The following is a 27,120-nucleotide window of genomic DNA, read 5'->3' as shown; positions in this document are numbered from 1 at the left end:
AAGTATTTCTTTACTGGCAGAAGGTGGGAAGCTACTTATTTTGTTAGCATACTTAAATAGGTTTTCCAGCAATCTGTACTTGAGTAATTATATTTTTGGTAAAACTTTGCTTTTACTTCCTACATTTGTCAACGGATAAGCTATACTTTCAACTCCTTAGACAAAATTAGCTGATGACGATTTCCAACCGTGTTAGCTGTAGAGCAGAAAAGTTGAACTAATGCTAGCTGGCAACATGTACAATGAACCACACTATTTGGGCAACAGGGAAATACTATAATAAATGGTTCCTACTGTCCTTAGCAAATCATGAGCTAATTCATTTGCATTTTTTGTTACTCAGTTCATGTTTTGATAGCATAAAAGCATGTCAACAACAACACAGAACAAGTAAAATGAATTTAGCTAGCTAGCCCTGCCACAATTAGCGAAAATATGTAATCGATGTCAACCCCATTAAAGTTGCACTGAACCGTAATTGGCTAACAATGCCACAAAATGGCAGCAAAGAATTACGTTTGGTGAAGTAAAGCACCTCAACTCACCTTAACAAAAACCTTGGAACAAAGATGCCACCAGATGGCGCCAAAGTAACATTCTCATTGCTTCGGCACATAAATAATGAAGAGATTTTATGACAAAAATGGAGGATCGGTTAAAAAAAAAAATATTCGCAAATAAGCAAATTTGTAAAATATGAAGGGATTTACCCGTAACCTATTTTTTTTTGTCTTCTCAAACAAATACATTTCTATAATTTTCAGATCATTCTAATATATCCCAATATAGCATTTTCCCTTAAAATTGCATGAAATTAATGGCAATTTTCTATTCTTCTCATTTCTAATTTCACAAGAGTGGAAGTTGATATTGGTATCGACTGCCATAGTGAGTACCGATACCTTCATATAAGTCAGGGTATTGGTCCAATATTGACTCCCAGTATCTGTACTCTCCCATCCCTAGTACAGGTGTACTTATTTTCTCTATACTGCTTCTTAAGTACAGCTTGACTACATCTGCCACCTGTGAAAATAGCTGCGCTTTTTTTTTTTTTTAATTCAAAACCCGCCAAGGATGTTTAACTGGTGATGAATGCAGAATGAATAGGACATTCTTATCAAGGAGAGGGAGAGAAAAAATAAATAAAAATCAGTGCGCGCAAATGAGTCATGATCGGAGGCCTCGCCGACACGCTCTAATCGAGAGTGGGACGAGCGAGCGCCCGTTTGCCAAAAAGCATCATAACATTATTGTTCAGGTATGGCAGCCTATTTGGCTCAATCCCCACTGAGCCCCGATTACCTCCAGCTTTTTTTGGGTGCACAATTAATGAGTGCGCAATTACACGGCCGTAATGGGGGGGCGTAATTGCATTCCAATGTTGGAATAACAAACCTTTTTTGTTGAACCTTTTTTGTTGACAACGGCCCTTTCAGGTGACGTTAGCGCCAGGACTGCGTGTACTCAATTAGGCCGCACTCGCACGTATCATTTCCTGTCACGGCTTTCTTTTGCTCCCACCCCTCCCTCCCTTTCTTTGCACTGCAGAGGGTGTCGTTGTTTGTCACAGTGCGACAGTGGCGGAGAAGAGGAGAGAGGAGGAAGGGGCGGGCCAGGAAGCTTCTGGCTTTTTTTTTTGTTTTTTTTTCTCCCGAGGATTTGAGACTCAAAGCCGAGGAGACGTTCTCCTTATCTCAGAGGTTGGCCATCCAGAGTGGAGCCCTCCCCGACTGTGCGGGGACCATATGGCCCGGTGTGAACCCCCCCACCCCACCGACCCCACTCAAACACACCCGAGCATCAGCCCAGATAGCACACTACAACTAGATTAGCCTCCCTGTTTCAAAAGAGAGGCTGCTGCCATCCGTGGATTTTCCTGTGTGGCTGCTGGGGGAGAGGAGGGGGCGATGGGGGATTGAGAGAAATCAAAGATGGATATAAATAGCCCTTAGTGTGCTTGTTTTTTTTTTTTCTTCCTTTACAGAACACACTGTTATGCAGTGGCTGAGACACCCACATATTAATTATAAAATGCTCTTTAAAAGGGAGCATCCAAGCAAAGGATTTGCAAGGAGGGAGTAGGGGGGGGGGGGGGGGGGGCTGCTTGGTGGATCATGTTTGCTGCACCACCTGCTGGCCGCCAACAGATGCCGAACAAGAAAGCAACCCTCGCCATTGCATCAGCCAGAAGGAAGTGTACCTTTGGTTTTGCTAGATAGCGAATTGTGCTGGACTGGAGTTGCTCAACTTGGCGTTGCAAAAATGATGCTGGGCGATATGGCCCAAAAATAAAATCCCTTTTTTTTCTTGTCATTCAGGATGATTGTGATTTTATCGTAATGAACCCAACAAAGATGTATTTAAATGTTTAATATATTCAAAAATAATTCCTGTGCAAAATGTTCAGACAAAAATAATGTATATTGATTCTAAATTAGTATTAACATCAACGTAACATTCAAAACTACAACTCACAACAACATTTGGATGTAACAGAACATAAGTACAACACCGTTTAATAATCCAGAAGACAAAAATTGATTTCACAATTTAGTGAATTTTCCATGATTCGATTTTGAAAATGACAATTAATCGAATTCACTCGATTTACTGCCCACCCCTAGTTAGGTATAACTCTACATTACACTGACTATGCTTACACACAGTCAATAACCCGTTCAAAACCCAAATAAAGGTCATGTTCATGTACAAAAAACAGAAAATGCTCTTATTGGGGTTTTAAAAAACATGAATAAGACCCCTATCAGAACCGGATTCCGTGGCATCGGTTTGCCTTCTGCGCATGCACTATTCTTCTTATTCACTTATTTCACTATTTATAGTCACAGTGGATGCATGACTGCCATGTCAAACATCCCCTCGTTTCCCCATTTGTCACCGTTGAGCAGTCGTGCGGCGGCCATGATGTCATATTCATGCAAAAGGAACCACTTGATCCCGCGTATCAATAAAACATCTCGAGCGCCGCGTTGCTGATGTCTCAATTACTGCTTAAGCGCCATTCATCTCTGCGCTGTCTCTTTAGCTGGGGGGGGGGTTATCCGCCAGCCCGCGACCTATGCTATTCGCAGTGGGTGGGTTGCCGGATGCTCTGAGCGTGGCCTCCCCCCACCACCAAGTTAGTTGTGCGTTTGTGTGATGTTTGGTAGCAGACACAATCTGTAGGATGAGTTCACCTTGAAACGATTCCTATAAACGGCCAAAATGACTCGAAAACCCTAAAATTGCAGACATCCTGTGTCTTTCTGGGTGTGGCTTCTTGAGACTTTTTTGTGAGCCTACTCATGATAGAAAAACCCAAATTTACGTAGCGCAGCAAAACTAGATTTGGGAGCTAAATTCATAAACAGTTCTAGAGGGCCAATGGGAAAGCCCTCAAAAACCTAAAATGGCCGATTTCAAACCAACATGGCAGACTGCCTGTGTCTTTTTGGGTGCGGCTTCTTGAGACGTTTTTGTGAGTCTACTCGTGATAGAGGGGTCTACCAAATGTTATGTTGCTAAGTGAAAGCATTTTAGCGGGCTGAATTTATAAACATTTCCAAAGGGCCAATGGGAAAGCCCTCAAAACCCTAAAACGGCCGATTTCAAACCAAAATGGCAGACTTCCTGTGCCTTTCTGGGCGTGGCTTCTTGAGACTTTTTTTTTTTTTTTTGTGAGTCTTCTCCTGATAGACATGATTACCAAATGTCATGTTGCTAAGTGAAAGTGTCTTCGGGGGCTGAATTTTCAAAAAAAAAGTTACATGGGGCCAACTTTGGTGCTGTACGTGAATTTCCACCCATATTTGGTTGCGTGTTCACGTATGGGAAAGCCCTGGAAATGCTCCACTCGAGTATGTTGACAGAGCTGAGTACATCACACACACACAGTCAGAATTGTTTAGCATGTCCTCTTTTGTTGTTTGCCCTCCTGGTAAGCAGATTGAGTGCGAGCGGCGGGGGAGTGCGCACCTCCGCTCATCTCCCCGTGTCGTGTGAAGATGATGCGTGTGTCTCAGACCCAGGAACACCTCCCCTTCTTGCCTCAGCCCGCCTGCTAATGTGGCTTGAATTATTCATGCGGCTCACACGCACACGCACGCGTGCGATGTAATGAGGAGTTTGCAATTGTGACGCGGCTAATCTGCATTTAGCGCCGAGGAAGGGGACGACTGATGAACTTAATTGCTGTGAACAAACAACTTCTGCAAAGACCAGTAAACAATTCATTAGCATTGAATGGAGAGGATTAAAAAAAACAACACACACTGCTTGTAAGCATTAGCAGTTATGTGTGTGTGTGTTGCGGAATGCTCGGCGCCTCCCCGCAATCGAGTGTTTGCCCACATTGTGATGATCTCCTGCGGAAAGGAGGCGGGCCTTCACCGTGATGATGACACGTTATTTCCTGCTGAGAGCCTCCATGGGAAGCGGGAAGCAGGCAGGAGGAGAAACAGCGGGCGACTGCTACCTCCTGGTGGTCCGGATAGCAAATCGCTCGCTGAGATGATTTTTTTTTTTTTTTTTTTTAAATAAGCATTTTCACTCACACTTTCAAGACCGTCACACTATACTGCAAAATGACCACAATTAGATATTTTTTTTCCTTTCACCAGAACAAGTCAAGTTTGTTTCTAGCGTCATTTCCTTCATCTTTTGTTGTCGAACGTGGGCTGGTTTCACCAAAATGACAAAAAAAAAAAAAGGAGCTTTTTGTGAAATGTCAAATATCAAGCACAACAGTGACTTTGACACTAATTTTGCGTTTGTGACGTCAAAAAATATAAAACAACTAAAAAGAGGGTTTCGCTGGCAAAGTAATAATTTATTTACAGTCAGAATTGTCAGCCATTTTGTTTTAAAGCGGCCATGTCAGGGTATTTTAGTTATTTTTTTACACGTCACCTCAACAATCTCCTGATGACAAAAACCTGATTGAACTTCATTTATTCATAGCGCACCATGGGAAGCTTCGATTCAAGTTCACACGTCACACGTCTGTACCAATATTTTCAAAGAACAACCCTTATCTGTTTCCCGAGCAGATAAGACGGCAGCACCCGGAACGGAAGCACGCGTGACGTCACGCAGAAAACGTCTCAGCGCGACATATTGGACGGCATATTGGCGTGGGCTCCCGTCACGCGTGCCGCAGATGGCCGCGCTTTTCCAAGCGGGCGCCACGTGAACCCAGACAGACTCCCTGAGGCGGCGCCATCTGCACCCCCCCCCCACCGGGCTCAGACGCCAGCCAGTCGACGGAAGAGTCAGCGCCGGTGTCATGCAAGCAACACGCGTGTACAGTTAGCTGATGTCACGGGCCGCCTTGTCATGTATGTTTCGATGTTTAAGATGCATTGAGGAAGACGCCATGTACGTTTTACTAAAAACTTACAGGAAGGGGGTTATAGGTCACACATAATTTCTTATTTTGTAAGTTGGAAATTATATAATGATTGCATGTAATCATTTTTCAGAAATTATTTACAAAATTTTATTTAAATATAATTATTACAGCTGCCTTCATTTAAATATATTTATTACAGCTGTTGATGTATTAATACAAAAAAAAAGCTGGAGGATTTAAGGGGAGATGTGGCAACTTGAGGAAAAAAAAATACTTCTGACTTGGAAATACACAAGTTGTAATGACTTTTAAAGCAACATTTCATGATTGGCTGCACTGTCATGTTGCCAAATAGTGGGCGTGTCACGTTCAGGGCTAATTTACCACGTGGCTATTTTGGGCTTGTGGATGAATGACCAGCACGAGCCCTTATTTGGCTCCAACACACATAACATGCTTTGCAATTGAGCGATTTTTTTTTTTATTCTTAATTTTACTCACAAGGCCTTGTGTTTTTCCTCAGCGAGGATCTGGTCGTTGGGCTTTAGTCCGTACCTTTTCCAAGACAAATACACACGTGTTAGTGTCATTGCATATCATGATAGGAATTAGACAAGAAATACCCCACTGACTTATCGAGGAAGTCTTTGTCCACTACTGCAGAAATGTCCAGCAGGGGATTGCCCATCCCGAAAAGCGTGTTTTCACTGCAAAAAAAAAAAAAGAAAGAAAAAAAAATAGCGTGTTATACCAACAGCCGCAACATGGCTTTTTTGCTTTTACAGATTGAGAGATTTTTTTTCTATTGTGTTGTGATTGTTTAGGATTATTATGCAATTCTTAGTATTGTGAACATTTGTATTGTACAATTAAATTAGGTTTGATTTATGTGTAAGAAATGCATCGCCCACCAAATGAAATTCTCCAACATTGACGGTACATACTTTTTTGTAGTCGGGATTGTTTTGTTTGTTTTTTTTCCCCCTCACTGAAATTTCTGGAAAGATTTTTTTTTTTTTTTTTTTACGACAAACACATTTTATATATATATATATATATATATATATATATATATATATATATATATATATAGTGATGTGTGAATTTGAAATGCAGATTCCTCTTTTGAGGTTGAAAAAAAAAGAGCCAAATAGAATAAGGAATCTTTAAAATAAAATAAAAAAACAACTTAAAATAATAATAATATTAATAATAACTTTTTTATTTTATGAACAGTTTTACGGGACATTTTGTTTTTATAAAAATGCACGGCCATAAGAAACCCCCTCCCCCTTGTAATGGCTTTGACAACAAGCCGCAGGTTAACCGCCTCTGGACTCGTAAGCCACCCAAGTCCAGATTGCCTCTGTTATATCTGTGGTCAAAGTCTTCTGTCCCTTGTTACATGTTACCCAACTTTCAGCACAAACTGACTGTCTAGTGTAAATAATAATAATAATAATAATAATAATAATAAGTGACGACAGCACGTTGGAACCGGATGAAAATAACAAGCAAAAATGGGCCTGACAGAACGTGACATGTGTTTTTAATTGGATTCACGCCCCAAAGTGATTTAAGGCAGTAAAGTTGCAAGATGGTAACCGCCAAAGATACCTTTTAGATCACACAAAGAATATCACAAGTGCTGTCTTACCTTGGAACTGGCATAGTTGTCCGAAAATGTGAAATTTAAAACGTGAAAACAACTTCTTGACGCCAGCTGTTAAAAGCCCAGCAACGTGCTTTTTGGAATACAGGAAGTAACAACTATCTGACAGGAAACGCTTGATTGGCTGGCAGAGAAAAAAAGGTGGGGCTTACGCGTATTCCTGGTAAATGATTGGCTATGATGTGAAGAAAAATTATGCGTTTGTGGCAACTTATTCCTTGTTTAATATAACAGCACACAATAGTTAAAAAAAACTGAATAAATGTCATTATTTAACATTCGAGTACAATAAGGCAGAACAACAAAATAACTTGTAAAAACTGGTTACTGTCACACACCTTATCATTTTATTTAATGAGTGTACAAACACGTGAACGTCTCATTTAACCCAGCCAAGTTAACCCTTCGTTTACTGTAAAGCATGATTACGGTGTTGATTAGTAAGAAAACAAGTGGAAGGTTATACCAGGTTATATACTAAATAACATAATATATATATATATATATATATATATATATATATATATATATATATATATATATATATATATATATATATATATATATATATTACATTACATATTAATGCGTTTTTGTTTAGAGTGACGAAAGTGCTGGTTTGGGAACAACTACACAAAAAAGTGTGTCAAATGACGAAAGTGCTGACTGGGTGTTAATGCTAACAATTTATCTTTACTGAGCAATTTAAATAAATTCCTAATTCAAACATAAGGTAGAATTTACCGCAGATTAGTATTGTTGTTCCCCCCCGGGCAAAAAAAAATAAAAAATCGTAAAGAGTCGGTTATGGTCGGTCACGTGACTTCGCCACCCAGCACCCTCCGGGGCGGCTAGCGGCGATTAGCATCTGTCCTGCCCGCGAATATGACGCCAAACGCGGCGTGAGACGTGCCTGGGAGGCCGCTTCGCAGCCGGCTCTTTAGCATCAACCGCTGCGACGCCGACTGTGATAGCGGCTAGCTACGAACGTGTGCTAACAGCACAACAGCTTCCATAAAAAGAAAAAAACTTACCTCAGCGCTATTCGCCTCCATTTGGACACGTTCGACTCTTCGTGGAACATGCTTGTTGAATTGAACTTAATTTGTTTGATGTCGCTGTGCAGGCTGAAGATGCTGGAAATGGAATAACTAGTGATGAGACACAAGCCGCAGCTTCCTCTTGAAATGATGCAGATGGTGCCAAATATACTCTTGGGGGTAGATTCCTATCTGACTATATTTCTCTTACAGTTAAACGAAACGTTGCATTTGGTAATGTCAAGAATGAAGAAATTAGTGAAATGAATAAAATTAACATTTTAACGGAAAAAAAACCAGAACAAAACCCTATGTTTCCTTGTTTAAAAAAATAATGTCTGAAAACATTTCTAACAAATGTTCAACTTTATAAAATGATTACGGTTTAATCTCTCTGGCTCTCAAAAATTATTTTCCTTTTATCCTCCTGCATTTTTCATGCAAAATTAAAATTGCACTAAAAAAACGAGAGAAATAAATCAATTTTACAGTTTTATAAAAAGGAAAAACTCTCAATAAGTATATATAACCCTGAAACAATACCACGTTTTTATTTTAGTCAAAAACAATTTAAGAAATGGAAAACTATTTCCTATAAACTCCAAGATAAAACAAATAAAAAAACTTCCTTCTCATATTTTTCCACTGAGTTGTTCCACTTACCTTTTTGGAATTTTTCTCTATTGAACTGAAATGTTTCATTTGGGGATGAAAAAAAAAGAAGTCATTCCACTCAGAAAAATTGCACATTAAAAAAAAAAAAAAAAAAAGATTTCACACTCATGGCATTCTTTTTTTCTTGAGGAAAAAAAAATACATATTTTTTTTACTTTCACAACTGATAGGCAACACATAACCAAACATACCTCAAGTGCTATAAAATGCTTTATTACAAAAAAAAAAAAAGAAAGAAAGAAAATGTGAAGGCTGGCGAGGCCCGATCCTTGCCATTGAGTACACTTGGCATGATGCAGACACTGGACTGTTAATAAGCACACCTCGGGAGAGCATTTGCATAGTGAGGCAGGTGTGACTTTACACTTTTTTTTTTGTGTGCAAATCATACTAAACATCTGACAATGTATCAACTATAAAGTCTGTTCCAAAGGCACATTGGTGGTCTTTTTTTTGTGTGTGTGTATATGACACTGTGCTTCCCTACCTTGCGGAAATGATGCTATTCTGTTCCCGACCACATTTGTACACGATTGCGTGATTGCTCTGCGGTATCTTTTTTTTTTTTTTGTCTGAATTTCTATAGCGCAAACATTTTTAATCTCGACGAGTGAAGCATCTAAACAAGAACAGTCTTTGGCAGAGGAAATTTTCGAAAATGACCTTGGTATGTAAAATCAACAACAACAAAAAGCAAGAACAGTGATTCCGTTTGTATGCTTGTGATGATACAGCGAGTAGTGTCAACCAGTGATTCAATTCAATATGATTGGTCCAAACATCAATGCTAATTTCTGATGTCCTGTCTATGGCGTTTTGCATTGTGTGTTAGCATTAAGCTAGCAGGCTAGAGTTTTTGTGCCCTTTATTTTTAGCTGTGCTGTAAGTTTTTTTTGTTTTGTTTTTTAATGTGAAATAAGTGTATTTTGTCTAAAAGCAGCTCCTCAACTCACTTCAACGTAGTTCCCTGGCAGCTAACAAATACTTTTACCTTCAAAATCAGCAACATGTGTGTAGTTCACCATATATGATTGATGTCAAAATGTGACGAGTACAGCAAAGAAATCTACGTTACGAGAAATCCAACTTCTTTCTAATCCAAAATATATAAGTGATATTCCCGGGGATTTGTCAACACATTTTGTACACACGTTCACAGTCTGCCCCGGAGGGTGCTGTCCTGGGTCCTCTGTTTTTTTGTGTGTTTTTTTTTTTTTTTTCGTTTTACTTTACTGGTACCAAGGCGTCTTGCGGACCCAGTGCAGGGTGAAGCCGGCGTCCGTGCGGATTTTGATGGACGCCGCCTCGGCCTCCCGCACCGTCTCCTTCACCGACTGCATCAGGTTCTGAGCGTTGTGGACCAGCATCTCGGTGGCCTGGATCAGATGGCCCGTTCGATCAAAAACGACTCGAGGTGATCGGTGCGTCGTCTTTTAAAAAAAAAAAAAAAAAAAAAAAAAAAAAAAAAGCGAACGCCCCCTCACCTGTTCCGACTCCTCTTCGCTGATGTTGGTGCGACCCAACATGGTGGCCTTGACGGTGGACAGGATCTTGAGCTGGGTGCTGATGGTGGGGATGCGTTCGCACACCTGCAAACCGGGGCAAGAAAGTCAGCTAGACTATAAACTACAACCATTTGATTGAATTCATGTGTTGATATTTGCGCAACGCGACCTGGAGCAGGTTGGTGCGGATGCGCTTGTCGGTGCATTGCTTGGCCACCTCCTTGGCGAGCCGCGTGACCTCGTCGGACGCCTTGGCGATGTCCTTGGCGCACTGGATGAGGGCGCGCTTGTTGCCGCTGCCGCCGCGCACCAGCCGCGACATCTCCGCCATGAGCAGGGCCATCCGCTTGGCCGCGCCGATGATGTCGTTGCCCTGCGGCGAATGGAACATCACATGACACGCTCGCATTTGGGAAGTTTTTGTCTTGTAATTTTTTTGTTTTTTCAATATTTTGTTCGTATACTGTGTGTTTTTCTAATATTATTTGAATTTGATTTTTTTAAACTATTTTTTTTCCAATTTTGTAGTATTTTTTGCCTTAATACATTTGTGTAATATTTTATTTGTTACTTTTTTTTTTTTTTTTACCGATTTTGTAGTATTTTTGCCTTAATTTGTGTAATTTTTGTTTTTGTATTTTTTCCCCCCTCATATTTGAATTTGATTTTGTTACTTTTTTGTTTACGTATTTTGTAGTATTTTTGCCTTAATATATTTGTGTAATTTTTGTTTTCGTATTTTTTTTCCCTGATATTATTTGAATTGGATTTTTTATTTTTTTTTTTTACTGTTTTTTTTCACCAATTTTGTAGTATTTTTGTCTTAATACATTTGTGTAATTTTTGTTTTTGTATTTTTTTTCCTGATATTATCTGAAACCGACTTTTTTACTTTTTTGCCTATATTGTAGTATATTTTGCCTTAGTATATTTATGTAATTTTTGTTTTTGTATTTTTTCCCCTTATATGTCACTTTCTTATAATACTGATATTACTGATATTATTTGAATTTCACTTTACTTTTTTTTTTTTTTTAACCTATTTTGTAGTATTTTTGCCTTAATATATTTGTGTAATTTTTATTTATTTTTCCTGGTATTTGAATTGTATTTTTTGTAATTTTTTTTTACCTATTTTGCAGTATTTTTTCCTTAATATATTTTTGTAATTTTTGTTTTTTGGTATGTTTTTTTCCTTATATGTCATTTTCCTATAATACTTGTTTGGCTTATGTATATATTTTTTGTTTTTTTTCCTGTATTCTTTCCTAATATTTCTTTTACTCTTACTTAATATTTTTGCATTTTTTTAAATATAGATTTTTTATGTAATATTAGTGTGTTTGTGGTTTAATATTTTTGTATCAATTTCTAGTATTTCCCCCCAAAAATATTTTTATTTTCCAATTTAAATCTTCATATTTTTATTTTCTCCAACTTGTGTTAGATATATCTATTTTTTAACATTTTTTAAATCCTCCCTCCAATTATTTTCATAATATTTGTGTATATTTTACACTTTGTTACACTTTCTCAGTATTTTGTTTTAAATAAAATATACGTATAAAATATTCATCAAATTTGTGTATTTTTTGGTCATGTAAATTTTAAATATTATTTGTTGACAAATATTTTTTACCTTTTTTTTTTTTTTGGCAATTCAGTGAACCCAGTGGATACATTCCAGACCCAATATATATATAATTTTTAGTTTGAAACATATTTATAACCCTTCCATATTGCTCATGTAAATTTCGACCCATTTAGACATTTAAAAGCAGTAACAAAAAAAAAAAAAAAAAAAAAAAAGCGGTCCCCTTTTTCAAGAGGTGTGTCGTGTACCTTGCTGGACCACTTGCGGGCCTCGTCGTGAAGCTGCCTGGCGGCCACCATCATGGGCTCGTTGACCATGTCGCCGGCCTTCTGCTCGGGGAACTCCTCGTCCTTCTCCTCGGGCGGCGGCGGCCTCGGGGGAGGAACCTCGCCTTCGGGAAGAGGCGGTTTGGGCGGCGCCGGCTCGTCATTGAGCTGCGGGGCGACGCAAATATTCAACATTTGATCCGATCCGATCGGTTCAAATCGGTCGCACCACTTACATGAAGTTGATCCAAATCGGGAGGCGGCGGCGGGAAGTCGGGCTCCTGCGGTTGGAAGGCCTCCCTGACCTTGGCGACGGCGTCGAGGATTTTGTAGCCAGAGTCAAGGAAGCCCTTGCGAAGATCTGCGGGGGAATAGACATTATTATTATTATTATTATTATTATTATTTTATTTTTATTTTTTTTTAAGAAGGGCCGACCCCGGGCGAAGGTCGGTCTCCGACGTACCGGGGTCCTGGATGTTCCCGGCCACGGCTTTGGCGTCCATGACCATGGGCGAGATGGTCTGGCTGAGCTGGTCGGACGCCGCTTTGACGGCCTGGCGGAATTTGGGGTCCTCCGAGTTCTCCACCTCGCGCTTGGCCACCAGGAGGATGCGGTTGGCCCGGCGGGCGATGCTGGTGGCGCCGGCCACCAGCATCTGCGGCTGCTGCTTGTCCATGGCCACGCGGCATTTGTCCAGGTCCTTCTTGATGGCCTCCTCCGACGCGTCCAGCAGGGACTTGGTGTCGATGGCCTCGTCCACCAGACCTAGAAACGCACACCATCCATATTATTATTATTATTAGTTTTTTGTCAAGTATTTTTGTCCAACCATTTCTAATATTTTGTTGTGTTATGTTGTGACTTTTTGCATTATTTCCCTAATATATTTGGGTTAATATTTTGTTTGTGTATTAGCTTAAATTTTTGCATTTTTCTAAGATTTATTTATGTATTTGTCTGACCATTTATATTATTTGTAATATTTTTTTAACATATCTATTTGTGTATTTTTTTCACATTTATGTAATTTATGAACTACTTTGTAGTTTTGCCGATATTTATGTATTTTCTTCTCATATTTGTATGCCAATAATTTTGTATTACATCTGATAATTGTGTAGTTTATTTTATTTTTGATAATGTTTTTAATATATTTTTACATTTCATTCTAATATTTTGGGTCTTCCTAATTTTTGGATGATATTTTTGTAATTCATTGGAAAAGATTTGTTGTTTAACTGTATGTATTATTTTCTAATATTTAGTATTTCTGTCTATGTAAATCTTTTTTTTTTCCAATATTTGACAAGCAATCTCTTTGGATTTGTTTTCCCAAATTATTTGTATTTTCTTGTAATATTTTAGGGTTTTGTGATATTTATGTAGTTTTCATCTCATTTTTATTTTTCCAATATTTGTTTATGTATTTATTTGTCTAATCATTTATATTATTTTTAATATTTTTAAGTTATATATCTGCATTTTTTGAACAATCATTTTACTTTGTGTACTTTTTTCATATTTGTGTAATTTATGAAAACGTGTAGTTTTCCTGTTTTTAGTGTATTCTCATATTTGTATGCTAATAATTATTTGTATTATTATATCTGATAATTGAGTATTTTATTTCAGATGGAATTCTCTTCTATTTTTGTTTTTCATAACATAATATGTTTTTCATATATTTTTAAATTTAATTCTAATATTTTGGGTCTTCCTAATTTTTGGATGATATTTGTGTAATTCACTTGAAAACATTTGTTGTGCATGTATTATTTTCTAATATTGTGTATTTCTGTCTATGTAAATACGTTTTGCTAATATTTATAATCATAACCTCTTTGGTTTTGCTTTCCCAAATTATTTGTATTTACTTGTAATATTTATGTAGTTTTCATCTCATTTGTATTTTTTTATTTTTTTTTTTGCAAAATGTGTATTTTGTGCACTCGGTGTAGTTTTTGTCTGATTTGTAATATTTGCTAATATTTTTGCTGTAGTATGTTTGTGTATTTTTTAAACAATATTTGTGCCATTTTGTTTTATTACAAAATATTAATCTATTCCAAATACAATTTTTTTGTTGGGCTTTTTGTCGTTGGACACTGGTCTTTAGTCAAAAATGTGGGTCCTGTAATATATATATTTTGTATTTTTTTGGGAGGGCGAGGATTCCTGGTACCTGTCATCTTCTCCACGTTGTCGATCCACTGATTCTTCATGGTCTCGAAATGTTCGAAGGCAGCCTGGTTGCCGGGGTTCCTCAGCAGGATCCTGGCGGCGGAAACCACCTGCGCGGCGAGTTCGGCGCAGCCGTCAAAACGGCACGTACCGCACGTTTCGGGAAAAAAAAAAAAAAAAAAAAAAAACTGGGGCGAATCGCTACCTGCGGCGTCAAATCTCGGGTAGACTTGACGGCGGCGTGGATCCCCTCCACCGTGCTCTTGTTGGCCGTGCCCACGGCGGCCGCCTTCTCCGCCGTGGCGCCCAGCCTGTTGGCGTGGTTCTCAAAGTTGGTGGCCCGCTCGTCAAACACCTGCACGCCGTCCCATTCAAACAAATCAAGCACAAGGTAAGGCGCCATTTGGATATTCATACAACTTTTCATCATGTCTGCTGGATCTGACCTCATCCCTGTTGGGCGCGTCCAGAGGCGCGGTGGCGGCCACGGCCAGCAACTTGATGGGCGTGGTGGTGTCGCTGAAGATGTCGGAAACTTCCTGAGTCATGGCCGCCTGCATTTGCCCTTTCAGGTCCTGGGGAGGGACGTGCGGATGTTAGCATGACTTAGCAAATGGAAGCGTGACCAAATATTTTGATTGTGGTTTCGTCTTCATTTTTGTGTTATTGTCTTAATATAGGTGCAATATTGTAGTATTCACAAAGGCTTCTTTACTTTTCAACTAATATTTTTTAATTTTACTTTTCTTGTAATACCTCTTATGTTCTAATATTTGTATATTCTCATCCAATGTTTTAGGTTTTTGTCTAATATTTGGTAGTATTTTCTAATATTTTATCGTAGTATTTGGTTTTCTCTAGATATTTTTCCTCCTCTACATGTAGACTGTATTATTTTTATTTTTTTGTTTTTTTTATAAATTGCTTTTTCTATTTAATTTTTAGATTACCCATAATATTGTATTTTTGTCCAGTTTTCATCCATTCATTCATCATTATTTTTTATGTATATTATTTTGTCATTTGTATATATATATATATATATATATATATATATATATATATATATATATATATTTGGAATGCTACAGATTGAAACAGATGAGATCAATGTTTTTCCAACATTTATTCATTTTCCATTCATTTCCATTTTACAGTTTTAAATCCCCCCTCCCATTATTTACATATTTTTTATACAAATAAAATATTCATCACATTTGTGTATTTTTTGGTCATAAATTTCAAATATTTTTTTTTAATGTTTTTTGTGGCAAATTCAGTGAAACCCCGAGATTAATAATAATAATTAATCATTCCAGACCCGAGATGTTTTACTATATAAAGTTTTAGCTTTCCCACAAGCTTGAAATACATTTATAACCCTTTCTTAAAAATGTTTTGTTGCAATACATGTTAGTATTGCATCTCTGATATTTTTCATACAATATTTAGGTATGTTTTTACCAGTATTTGTTTTAATAGATGGTGTACATACATGTACAGTAGATCCCAAAACTGTAACAATATCCCATAAATTGGCTTGTACTTCCACAAATAACCAGCAGAGGGAGCTGTTTGACATTCTATGACAGCTAGCTGATCAGTGCTGGCCATTCCGATTATTTATTTTGCGTCGCGCGTGCCGTCTTACTTTGAGGGCCTCCTGGAGCTGTTGAGCGATGGCGCGGGCCTGCGGGGAGTCGCCCTGGCCGCGGGCCGCCAGGTCGGCCAGCTGGGCCATCAGCTGCTCCACCTGCTCGCATTTGCCCAGCAGCTCCTGCCTGTAGGGGCCCGGCAGGGCGTTGGCCAGCCTGCGGCCGTCCGCCACCAGCCCGCGGATGGCCGCCTGGCCTGAGGACGGACGCAAGCAGACAAATTAGGCTCCGGCATTTTGCGGCATGCGGGGGGGCAGAAATGAGGAGGGCGCACGGACCGACGCCGCCGTCGTCGACGGTGGGTTTGTCGATCCAGCGCTGGGCCTGCTCGATCTTTCCTTCCAAGTGGACGTCGGCCTTGGCGGGCCTGCTGTTGGCCACCGCTTTGTTGGTCTTGGACTGCAGATTCTGCAGGGCCGTGGCGATCTGTTTGGCCAAGGCTCTGGCCTCGGGGGTGTCGCCTTTCCCCCTAAAGAGACACATCAACAATCTGGTTTCAGCAAAAAAATAAAAAATCTACACATTGTGCGGCACTCCAGCATATCTTCTAATCCTACATCAAATCTACCAACAAGTATGCCTTCTTGTCTCGGGCACGTTAAACACATTTCCAGACTTTTGTCTGTCATGTTGCGGTTTCCTAAAAAGATGACAAACATGATTGTCCACTTTTCTAAAAAGAAGACAGGCTTTTTGTTTTGCACATTCCTTAGTGTTGTACTAGATCTGAAATTATAAAACGATGGAGGTTTTACTTTTCTGAAAAGAACACAAACTATTCATGTTGCACAATTCTAAAAAGAAAACCACTCATTTCGCATTTTTATAAGAAAAAAAAAGCGATTATAAAGCTAAAACTATTGATGTTTTTGTTTCCTAAATAAAAGACAAACTTTTTACTTTGCACTTTCCTAAAAAGAAGAAACCTTTATTTTGCCCTTTCCTAAAAAGACAAACAATTGATGTTTTTGTTTCCTAAAAAGAAGACAAACTTGTTTTGTACTTCTATAAAAAAAAAAAAAAGACGACAAACTATTGATCGTTTTATTTCCTAAAAAAAGAACAAACTTATTTTTAACTTTCCAAAAAATAAGACACAATTGACGCTTTTGTTTCAGAAAAAGAAACTTATTTTGCACTTTCCTAAAAAGAAGACAATCTATTGATGTTTTTGTTTCCTAAAAAAAAAGGACAAACTATGAATGTTTTTGTTTCCGAAAACGACAATTGTTTTTATTTTGGACTTTCCTAAAAAGAAAAAAACTTTTATTTTTGCACTTTCCTAAAAAGAAGACAAACTATTGACATTTTTGTTTCCTAAAAAAACAAAAAACTTATTTTGCACTTTCCTAAAAACACAAACAATGGATGTTCTTGTTTCCTAAAAAGAAGACAAACGTTTGATTTTGCACTTTCCCAAAAAGAATGTTTTTGTTTCCTAAAACGACAATCGTTTTTATTTTTGCACCGTCCTAAAAAGAAGACAAACTACTGATGTGGTTAAGATCTGTCCGTAAGAGGCCAGCCGAAGTCCTTACTGTCTCCTGAGATCCGACAACTTGGCGGTCATGGCGGCGATCTCGGCAATGGAGCGCAAGATGTCTTCCCGTTCTTTGGGGTCCTCGCACATGTCGGCGATCTTCTTGGCCTCCATGAGGAGGGCCCTGATGTTGTCCTCCCCCTCCGGGCCACCATTCGGGTCGGCCAGCCAGTTCTGCGGACGGCGGGGAAAAAAAGCAGCGTGAAACGGTCGCCTCTTGGGACCCAAACGGTTTTCTGGCGAGGCAACTGGCCTGGGCAGCGTCCATTTTCTTGGCGATGGCCTGCTTGGAGTTGGTCATGTCCTCCAGCTTGCGAGCGGCGTTTTTCACTTTGCCGGTCAGGACGTCCAGACCCTGGGACACCTGCTGGGCCTTTTGCATCGCGGCCGGGGACGCGCCCTGACCTCTAAGGGTGGAAAACATGGATAAAATAAAGAAGCACACATACTAATGTATTTGAACTCTACTTTTGGAGAATTTCAATTCCTACTAGGGGTGTCTTCTGTTCGGGATTTTATGGTCCGTTACCTGGCCCTCATCTCCGACACCTGGTCCGTCATCTGACCCAGCGCCTTGGTGGTTGCCAGAATGTCCCGGCGCTCCCGCCCGGCGCACAGCTCGCCCACTTTCCCGGCTTCGTCCAGGATCTGCCGGATGGCCTGCTCGCCCGCGTCACCTGCCGGCACCAGGGTTATTATGGGTTTGGGAATTTTTCATTGTAGTTTGTTTTGATTTCGTTTTGAGTATTCTATTTTTTAGTCATTTAATAAATGCTTTGTTTTAGTTAGTTTCAGTATTAGTTTGTTTTTGTTTTTTTTAAATGTGTATGACTTGTGCACGATATTTAAAAAACACCATGGGAATGACGTCATCTGAATGTGCTTTTCTATTGGCTGCTGCTATATGACGTCACTTCTGTGAGACACTTTCAAACGTCCTTTTTTAGGTTAATATCAAAATAAATCTACTTAAAATCACATTTAAAATCATCCCCAAAAACTCATATTAAAATAATTACCAAAGGCTAATACAATGGACATTTTTGCTATAATTATAGTTAGTTTTAGTTAATTTTGTAAACATAAAATGCACGGTCGTTTCGGTTAGTGTTAGTTCTTTAAAAAGCGTTTTCGTTTTTATTTTATTTCATTAACAGAGTTGTTTTTGGAATTTTAGTTTTAGTTAACTAAAATAACAGACAATCTATTGATGTTTGTTTCCTTAAAAAAAAAAATATATATATATATATATTGTGCTGTCCTAAAAAGAAGACAAACTATGGATGTTTTTGTTAAAAACGACGATTGTTTTTGTTTTGCACTTTCCTAAAAAGAAGAAACTTTTATTTTGCACTTTCCTAAAAAGACGAACTATTGATGTTTTTGTTTCCTAAAAAAAACAAAAAGCTTATTTTGCACTTTCCTAATAAGAAGACAAACTATTGAAGCTTTTGTTTCCTAAAAAGACGGCACTTATTTTGCACTTTCCTAAAAAGAAGACAAACTATTGATGTTTTTGTTTCCTAAAGAAAACAAAAAACTTATTTTGCACTTTCTTAAAAAAGAAGAGACTTTTGATGTTTTTGTTTCCTAAAAAAAACAAAACAAAACAAAAAACAACAAAACAAACAAAAAAAAAACAACTTATTTTGCACTTTCCTAAAAAGAAGACAAACTTTTGATGTTTTTGTGTCCTAAAAAGAAGACCAACTTTTTAGTTTTGCACTTGACTAAAAAGACAAACTATTAATGCTTTTGTTTCCCAAATAGAAGACAAACTTGGTTAACTAAAATAACCTAAAATAACACAAGACTGGCATTGGCCAACAAGTCAGCGCTGACGACTTTGCTACCTGGTGGGGCGTTGGGATCGCGCAGCCAGTTCTTCGCCTGCGCCATCTTGGAGTCGATGAGGCCCAGCGCTCTATTCATGGCCTCCGTGTCCTTTCCGGAGAGAAAGAAAGAAAAGAAAGGTCTTAAACTCCAACGAACGCCAGATCCGGCGGGGATGAGTTCAACATGTGCTCACAACACAAAAACAAATTGGAGTTCCGAGCTTTTTTAGATGTGTTAAACTTCCCCCACGGTGCAATTCCAACGCATGCCGCCTCGGCAACAAATGAGCGTGTGGTGTTAACGCAAGCCAACCCGGCCGGTATTCCTTTGCACGTCCGAGGTGATGCTGGTCCGCTGGAGTTGAAAGTGATGGGCGGGCCAAACAAAGCGCAGACCGAACACAAGTTGGAAGATTCAGTCGGTCTCGAAAATTGCGACAGGGACTTTAGATGACATTTTGCTGTAAACAATCAGCCCTTCCTTGCAGAAATGGAACTAAAATAGGTCATCCACAGAGCAGATGGTGGGAGAGAGTCATGTCTAATTAAGACTCAAGTCTTAATTCATTCGAACACAAAAACGTAAAAATACGTTTTTTAATATTTTGTCCTTCACTTCCAAAAACGTAATTATACGTTTTTTTATATGTTTTTTTATTGTTTTTTTTTGTTTTTTTTAAATGCATACAGAAGGTTTTGATACAGCTTCTGACATGAAGAGGTAGCTTAAAGGTGGGTTCAAGGATGTTTTTGTGACCGCGTCTTCCGGGTGGATCATCTTAACGATCGTTTCTCGATCCTCTCACTCGATCTGCGTAACGACGTCGTGCGTGCTCGTTCCTACCTGCGTACGCGCACTTTGAGTGTTTGTAGCATGTAGCTAGCTTCAGGTAGTGAGCTTCGGATTCGGCCATCGTCATAGCTCCACCGAGCTGACCGCGTACTTTGAAAATAGCTGAGAGCAACAAGAAGACATCCGTATGAAGCGAGGCTGGCTGCAGAGACTGATGAATAGGATGATGAAGATGAGCTCGCGCGTTAGCGACATTTGAGAGCCGTTTCCCGCGGACGAGCAGGAGAGCTGCTCGGATGGTCTTCCGCATGCGCAGTTTTTTTAAAATGTGATAAACAGATGTTTGGCTTCCACTTTTCAAGAACATCATCGAATCCACCTTTAAAGCAATGGTAGTTATTACGAAAAACGGCCAGCAGGAGGCAGCAGAGTATAAGAGATCAGCCATGTTGCAACGAGCTCTTTTTGACGTTGCTTTCACCAGGAATGTGAATAGCGATGAAACTGGAAAACGATGGCGTCACGAAAAGCACAAGACAGCACACGCACAAACACCCGCACACACGCGGCTGAGACATGCAACTGCACAACCAGTGACAGACAGAGAGAGAGGTGACGCTTACCTTCTACAGAAGGGGGGAGGTGAAGGGAGAAAGAGAACCAAAAAAAAAAAAAAGAAGAACAAAAAGAAGAAGAAGAAGAAGAACCAAATAAATACAAACATTGTTCCGGAAATAGATGACGAGAAGAAAAATCGAAACAACAGGTGAGAAAAGTGGATTACGAACGAGCAGTTTGGAGAGTTGAAAGATACATAGCATGCTCAAATTCAATTATGAAACGCCAACAATATGATACACTGATTACCGTGGCTGTTACGTTACAGAACTGAACGCCCAAAATAGGTGAAGATAAAAAATACACAAACACCATGGAGAAGAAGAAAAAACAAAACAAAACCTGACAGCAGTTTCTGCATGAGTGTGGTTGTGTTTTACTGTTGGAAAATACATCAGCAATTGTGGCTCTCCTTTCCCACATGTAAGGGCATGACATTACTTTACAGTAAGTAAGCACAGTGACTCAATTTAGGATTCTTTGCATCGTTTGACCAATTGTTTTTGCTCTGACGAAACAAAATGAAGCCAATTGCAATCCCTGCATTTTAAAACAACAACATAAATTTGCCTTAAACGCTGCTAGCTTCATGCTAACACCTAAAGGGAAATGCCCAAGACATGCTAACATTATAATCTGCCAAAAACGACTATGACTGCCACCTTTTACGCTCAACAAAAATATAAAACGCAATACTTTTGTTTTTGTTCCCATTTTTTTTATGAGATGAACTCTAAAAGATCTAAAAGTTTTTTTTCCCACATACACAATATCACAATTCCGCTCAAATGTTGTTCACAACCAATCGAAATCTGTGATAGAAATGTTGATATCGTGTATGTGGAAAAGGTTTTTGAGTTCGTCTCATCAAAAATGTGTTGCGTTGATGTTTTTGTTGAGTGGCAAACCAAGGCATGCAAACAAGAAGGAGCAACACAAATGTTTATTGAATTCAAGCAAAATTGAGCAAAAACCTTCACGTTATTATTAATGTCGCTACTTGTATAAAGTGTGAATTACAAAGTGCTATTCGACTTAGTAAAAACATTACAAACATTTCTTTTTGTTGGGATGCTGGAATGGATGAATGTCACATAAACAAATTAAAGGGATACTTGACTTATTTAGATTTAGACTTAGACTTTATTGATCCATTTGGGATGGCTCCCTCTCGGAAATGTACATGTCCAGCAGCAATAAGAACAGAGAATAAAATAAAAAATAAAAATTCAATCAATCAATAAGGTTATTACACCAGATATTGAATTAATAATAATAAAATAAAATAAAAAATAAAAATTCACTCAATCAATAAATAAGGTTATTACACCGGAGATTGAATTAAATAAATTAAAGTACAGTAAAGTGCCATATTTGTGAAGTGAAGTGCACGCTACACCCTCCTCCCCCCAAGTGAGGAGTTGTAGAGTACAATGGCACGGTGGACAAAAGCCATTTTTGGCAGTCAAAAAATTAATATTTTGCCTATAAAAAATTTGATATTTTCATTATTTTTCATGTACAATTAGTACCTTTAAAAACACACTTTGCAACTTGCTGTCGACTGAAAATGACGTCACAAGGGCTCAGGTAACCAATCACAGCTCAGTTTGTGAATGTCACGTGACCAAACCTAGAAAACAGGTGAGCTGTGGTTTCCTGAGCCCTTGTGATGTCATTTTCAGTCAACAGCAAGTTGAAAAATGTGTTTTTAACTCATTCACTGCCAATGACGACTATAGACGTCAAAAATCCAAGCAAACAGCCAGTACAAATTTTGACAAGAAATTTGAATTTAGTTTTAGTTATTCATTGTTTTCATTCATAGTTATTAATCATTGTTTTTATTAATAACAACGATGACAACAATTTCATTGCTAAGTGCTACCATCGTGCGTAGAACGGATTCCTGTTGCCCTACAACACGGGCGGTCTTGATCTTACTGAGACCACATACTGGGTCTCTGCCTCCAAAAGTCAATTTTAGTTGACTAAAATTGCTCTTTATTTTTGTTGACTAAAATTGAATTCAAACTAAAATACAATCAGGTGACTGATTTATGACTAAGGCTTTAATTAAATTTAGTCAGAAGACTATAACTAAAACTAAATTATTTTTTAATTTATTTATTTTATTTTTTTTTCAAAATTAACACTGGCTGTTTGCTTGGATTTTTGACGTATATAGTTGTCATTGGCAGTGAATGAGTTAAAGGTACTAATTGTATGTGGAAAATAATGAAAGTATCAAATTAATTATAGACAAAATATTTACTTTTTATTGCTATAATGGGCTAAATAAGTGAAGTATCTCTTTAAGCTTTTTTTCCCTCCCCCCCAACCACTCTGCTAAAACAGCTGCACAATTCTCAACGATTATGAAAAACAAGCTGTCAGCCCACCTTGTTTGCCCAGGCGTCCTCGTCCCAAGACGTGAGCTGCAGCACTCGGATGATCTCCACGATCTCGGCGCTCATCTTCTCAAAAGTGAAGTTGCGGTTCTTCAGCGCCTCCTCCACGCCCTGGCTGCCCGACGTCTTGGTGGTCACGGAGATTTTGATACCTGGACGGAGGGACGGACGGCCAAGCCAGCGACTGAATGAGAGCGGAACGGGCGAAGCGCAAAGCGTGTCGCTGACGCAGCTAACCTGAGATGAGGATGGGCAGCAGCTCTTTGACCGTGTTCATGGAGTTGACCAGCATGACACGGTGCTCCTGGTGGGTCAGCTCCTGCTGGCGCTCGTCGATCATCTTGGCCATCTTGGTCATTCCTGGACGTGAGGGAAAAACGCACGACGGGCTGGTGACTTCCCGGAATTGCCCATTTTGATTGGCCTATTAACCGATCACTCGCTCCCAGCTATTTTTTACAGAAGCGATCCCCTTCGCTCCTGGCTGTTTTGACTGGATTTGGACTGATTTTGCAAGGCCCACACAATATTGGGGTCTAACATCATGGAACCTATCAAAAGAAAGATTAAAGTGTCTTCTTTCATCAGGGGGAAAAAACATTTCTGTTTTTGTTTTGCAGCAATCAGCTTGAGTTTAATAATTTTTCACCAATCTATTTAGAATTGACTAATGCCGAAGTCAGACTACACGAAAACAGCCCGATTTCAGCCCGATCGACGTGTCGCGGACAAACGGGGCATGTCGTAAACGATTTTGGGTTGTCTTGACGTAGCGTCGCCCGTGTAGTGTGACACGTTCAACGATTGGTCGCCTGTTGTCTGGGACGGTTCACGACCATCACGACGAAAGTATGTATATATATATATATATATATATATATATATATATATATATATATATATATATATACATACATATATACATATATATATGGGGTGTTAAAAAAAATCGATTCGGCGATATATCGCGATACTACATCGCGCGATTCGCGAATCGATTCAATTAAAAAAAAATCGCTTTTTTTTTTTTTTTTTTTAAAGCTCAGAATTGTTCATTCGGTAGTCTTACCGATTCAACGTCTTATCATCATTGCCTTTTTTGTGTGTGTGTGTGTGTGTGTGTGAATCGATTTTTAAACTTCCATTTTTAATGGAAAAATATTCAACAAAACGTCTGACTTCGGGTTAGGATTCACACCTTGAGCATGGAAGAATGTTATATGAACGGAACATTAAGCCTTAATATTTTATTTTAATGCTGTTCAAACATGAAACAGATTACAACCTCTATAAGACTGAAATTTCAGATAAATAAATAATACATTTTCATATAAATCTTACACTCTACAAGCTTACTGATTAGTATTTTCTAAATTTGAATGGAAAAAAATCGCAACAATCGACTTATAAATTCGTATCGGGATTAATCGGTATCGAATCGAATCGTGACCTGTGAATCGTGATACGAATCGAATCGTCAGGTACTAAGCAATTCACACCCCTAATATATATACATATATATATATATATATATATATATATATATATATATATATTTATTTTTTTATTTTTTTTTTTCAGCTTGGGAGGTGTAGCAGGGGGTGGGGGGCTGGTATTGTTCAGGGGGTCGGGCCAAATGTGAAGGCGGACCAGGTCCGGCCCACGGGCCGTAGTTTTTTGGACACCTGCTCTAGCATAAAAAACAACAAAACAAGGCAATATTTAAAATACGTGTTTATACGTTTTTGGGAGTTAAACATCACAAAACACAATTGATTACACAATAGGACACACTAGACACACTAGAAAGGATCCCTTCTGCACAATTGCACGAGATTCAGAGAATGAAGTTAATCTTTTGTTTCAGTTCCTCTGCAGCCTCACTGGCGGATTACAGCACCCAAATGGCTCAGCAAATTTTCTGTATTTATCATCATAAAATGTAATGGTACGTTTTCATATTTCAAATCTTTAGTATCAGGCGTGTTGGTAGGCCGAAATATTTAAAATCTGCAGGACCTCGAGGACCGGAATTGGTGAACCCTGTTCTCGACAAAAAGCTCTGTGGATTCCTTGGACGCTGCTGTGTCTTAACAACTCATTCTGCTCAATCTTTAGACAGACTGAGTTCTGGATCGGCCGCCTGGATCAGGTCCGGAATGACGGGACCAAGGAACAGCTCCTTCATTCGTTCCCGCACGTGGGACCTGAAGTTGTCCACGTACTTGGCAATGTCCAGCGGAGCTGCTTCTGGGAGGTGACCGGGCTTCGGCAGCTTCTGGATTCTTGTCATGGCATACTTGTAATTCTTCAGGAAGGAAATGGAGTCAGCGGTCAGCAACTGCTTTGTGCTACTGATCACGTCTGACAGAGCGACAATATCGTTGTCAATATTGTCAATCTTCTCCTTTATCATCCGATTCTCCTCCTCCACCTCGACACATACAGTCTGCAGAAAGCGACGAAACGCCTCCAAATCGTCCTTGTTGCACCTCGCTTGTTCGTTACACTTGTATCTTATCTTGTTGTAATGTTCCAGTTTTTCCTCCTCGAACTGCAGGCTTTCTTTGAGTTTCTCCTTGTGACTTCTGCCAGCTTCAGTGATCCTGTTCAACTTGTGCCCACGGTGGCTTGTCATGTCTACGCAGCCGGGACACACGAGTTCCTGGTGTTCCGAACAGAAGTGTGTCGGCTCCTGCTTGTGCAAGACGCAGACGTCGTCAGACACCACTGAGACTTGCTTCAAGGTCTCGCACAAGTTCCTCAGCGATTGGTTTGAAAGCAGATTCTTCGATCGACACTTTTGTCCGCAGGCCGGACACGATCGAATTCCTTTCTCCTCCCAATGCTGCTGCACGCACGCACGGCAGAAGCTGTGTTCACATGGCAGTATGACCGGATCGTTAAAGATCTCCAAACAGGTTGAACATTTGAGATCGTCCTCAACACTTTTGGACATGGCCATGATCTTTGCTGACTCAATCGACTTCCAGTGTTCACTCTCAGGATAGGCGGAGGGCGGATGCTTCACTCAGCCTCAAGTCAGCTGGTATCATCGCATTCACCAGCCCTAATACAAAGGCTTGCAGTTGCGCTTTCGGTCACAGGTGACAGTAGCGAGGAAACAAAGTGACCAATTCCATGATGATCCTTTCAACTATGATGTCATGTGTCTGTTTGCAACAGACTTTCTTTTCTTTTTTTTTTTTAGGTCGGATGACGTGGACCAATCAGATGTTGTTTAGGGCGGGACGAAACCAAGAAGCACCAATGGTCCGGGGGCTAATCAGTGTTGCCAGATGTACGAAAGTTATCGTATTTGTACGATAATTTGACCCTCTGTACGATCAATAATCCCCAAAAATCGCAAATGTACGATAATTGGACCATTTTGGATTATTGCCGGTAAAACTGAGACTGACAGAATTTTTTTGCAAACCCTGAAGGTATCTGTTCTCATGCGGCATCATACCAGCCAATTGCGCTTTGCTGAGCATGAGAAACGAGAAACGTCCATGTATTGATTGGCTGAATGGCCAGTGACCGCTCCCAGGAGACGCTCCCAAACAGGAAATCACGCAAGACTCAAACCACCTATCCACTAATATATACAGATCAGTGACGTTAACCCGCAACAAAGCCTTGAGTGCCGGTGAGCGCTTTTAAACACAAGCACGACTATAATTGACTCACGAATCAGTGTATTTAGGTTATGACGGGTATACGATCATTTCCATCAAAATACGATAATTTTAAGTCTAAGGTACGATAATCCTATATTTCCAACCTGGCAACGCTGGGGCTAATAAACAAACCTAACGTCGACAAATTGAAGCTGCAATGAATTCTGTTCTCGCAGAATTACTAGTTTCCTTGTTGAATGTTGAACAGCGAGAACACTGCATTATTATCTGGTAAAGATGGTCATGCTTTCAATCTGGCTTGTGGGTTTCTAAATTGCGTGCAAGGTAGACAAAC

At 39.3% G+C, this 27,120-nt stretch overlaps 2 protein-coding genes across 3 annotated transcripts in view; both read right to left on the bottom strand.

Annotated features, from left to right (window-relative positions):
- Positions 1-8,233, bottom strand: part of LOC144005471 (adenosine kinase-like) — a 106,523-nt gene extending 98,290 nt beyond the window's left edge. Inside the window, exons 1-3 of one of the 2 annotated variants that reach the window (XM_077503685.1) lie at positions 8,060-8,233; positions 5,986-6,060; positions 5,855-5,908 (exon numbers count right to left, since the gene is read on the bottom strand). In XM_077503685.1, coding sequence (XP_077359811.1) covers positions 5,855-5,908; positions 5,986-6,060; positions 8,060-8,109 — 179 coding nt within the window. In that variant the 5' untranslated portion in view covers positions 8,110-8,233. Of the gene's footprint in view, positions 1-5,854; positions 5,909-5,985; positions 6,061-7,010; positions 7,158-8,059 lie in introns of those variants that run through there. The other variant, XM_077503687.1, reaches the window with a different exon arrangement.
- A 699-nt stretch (positions 8,234-8,932) lies between these two features.
- The window catches only part of LOC144005467 (vinculin), a 55,020-nt gene continuing 36,832 nt past the window's right edge, over positions 8,933-27,120 (bottom strand). Inside the window, exons 6-22 of the mRNA XM_077503674.1 lie at positions 23,380-23,502; positions 23,134-23,294; positions 19,339-19,429; positions 18,015-18,162; positions 17,739-17,892; positions 17,484-17,659; positions 16,224-16,414; positions 15,942-16,141; positions 14,737-14,865; positions 14,496-14,645; positions 14,292-14,400; positions 12,572-12,874; positions 12,342-12,466; positions 12,088-12,273; positions 10,415-10,618; positions 10,225-10,329; positions 8,933-10,116 (exon numbers count right to left, since the gene is read on the bottom strand). Coding sequence (XP_077359800.1) covers positions 9,970-10,116; positions 10,225-10,329; positions 10,415-10,618; positions 12,088-12,273; positions 12,342-12,466; positions 12,572-12,874; positions 14,292-14,400; positions 14,496-14,645; positions 14,737-14,865; positions 15,942-16,141; positions 16,224-16,414; positions 17,484-17,659; positions 17,739-17,892; positions 18,015-18,162; positions 19,339-19,429; positions 23,134-23,294; positions 23,380-23,502 — 2,702 coding nt within the window. The 3' untranslated portion in view covers positions 8,933-9,969. The remainder of the gene's footprint in view (positions 10,117-10,224; positions 10,330-10,414; positions 10,619-12,087; positions 12,274-12,341; positions 12,467-12,571; positions 12,875-14,291; positions 14,401-14,495; positions 14,646-14,736; positions 14,866-15,941; positions 16,142-16,223; positions 16,415-17,483; positions 17,660-17,738; positions 17,893-18,014; positions 18,163-19,338; positions 19,430-23,133; positions 23,295-23,379; positions 23,503-27,120) is intronic.

Source organism: Festucalex cinctus, chromosome 17, assembly GCF_051991245.1.
Source record: "Festucalex cinctus isolate MCC-2025b chromosome 17, RoL_Fcin_1.0, whole genome shotgun sequence".
NCBI lineage: Eukaryota > Metazoa > Chordata > Actinopteri > Syngnathiformes > Syngnathidae > Festucalex > Festucalex cinctus.
Note: the sequence above shows the minus strand (reverse complement) of the source record. Positions and strands in the feature narration are given on the sequence as shown.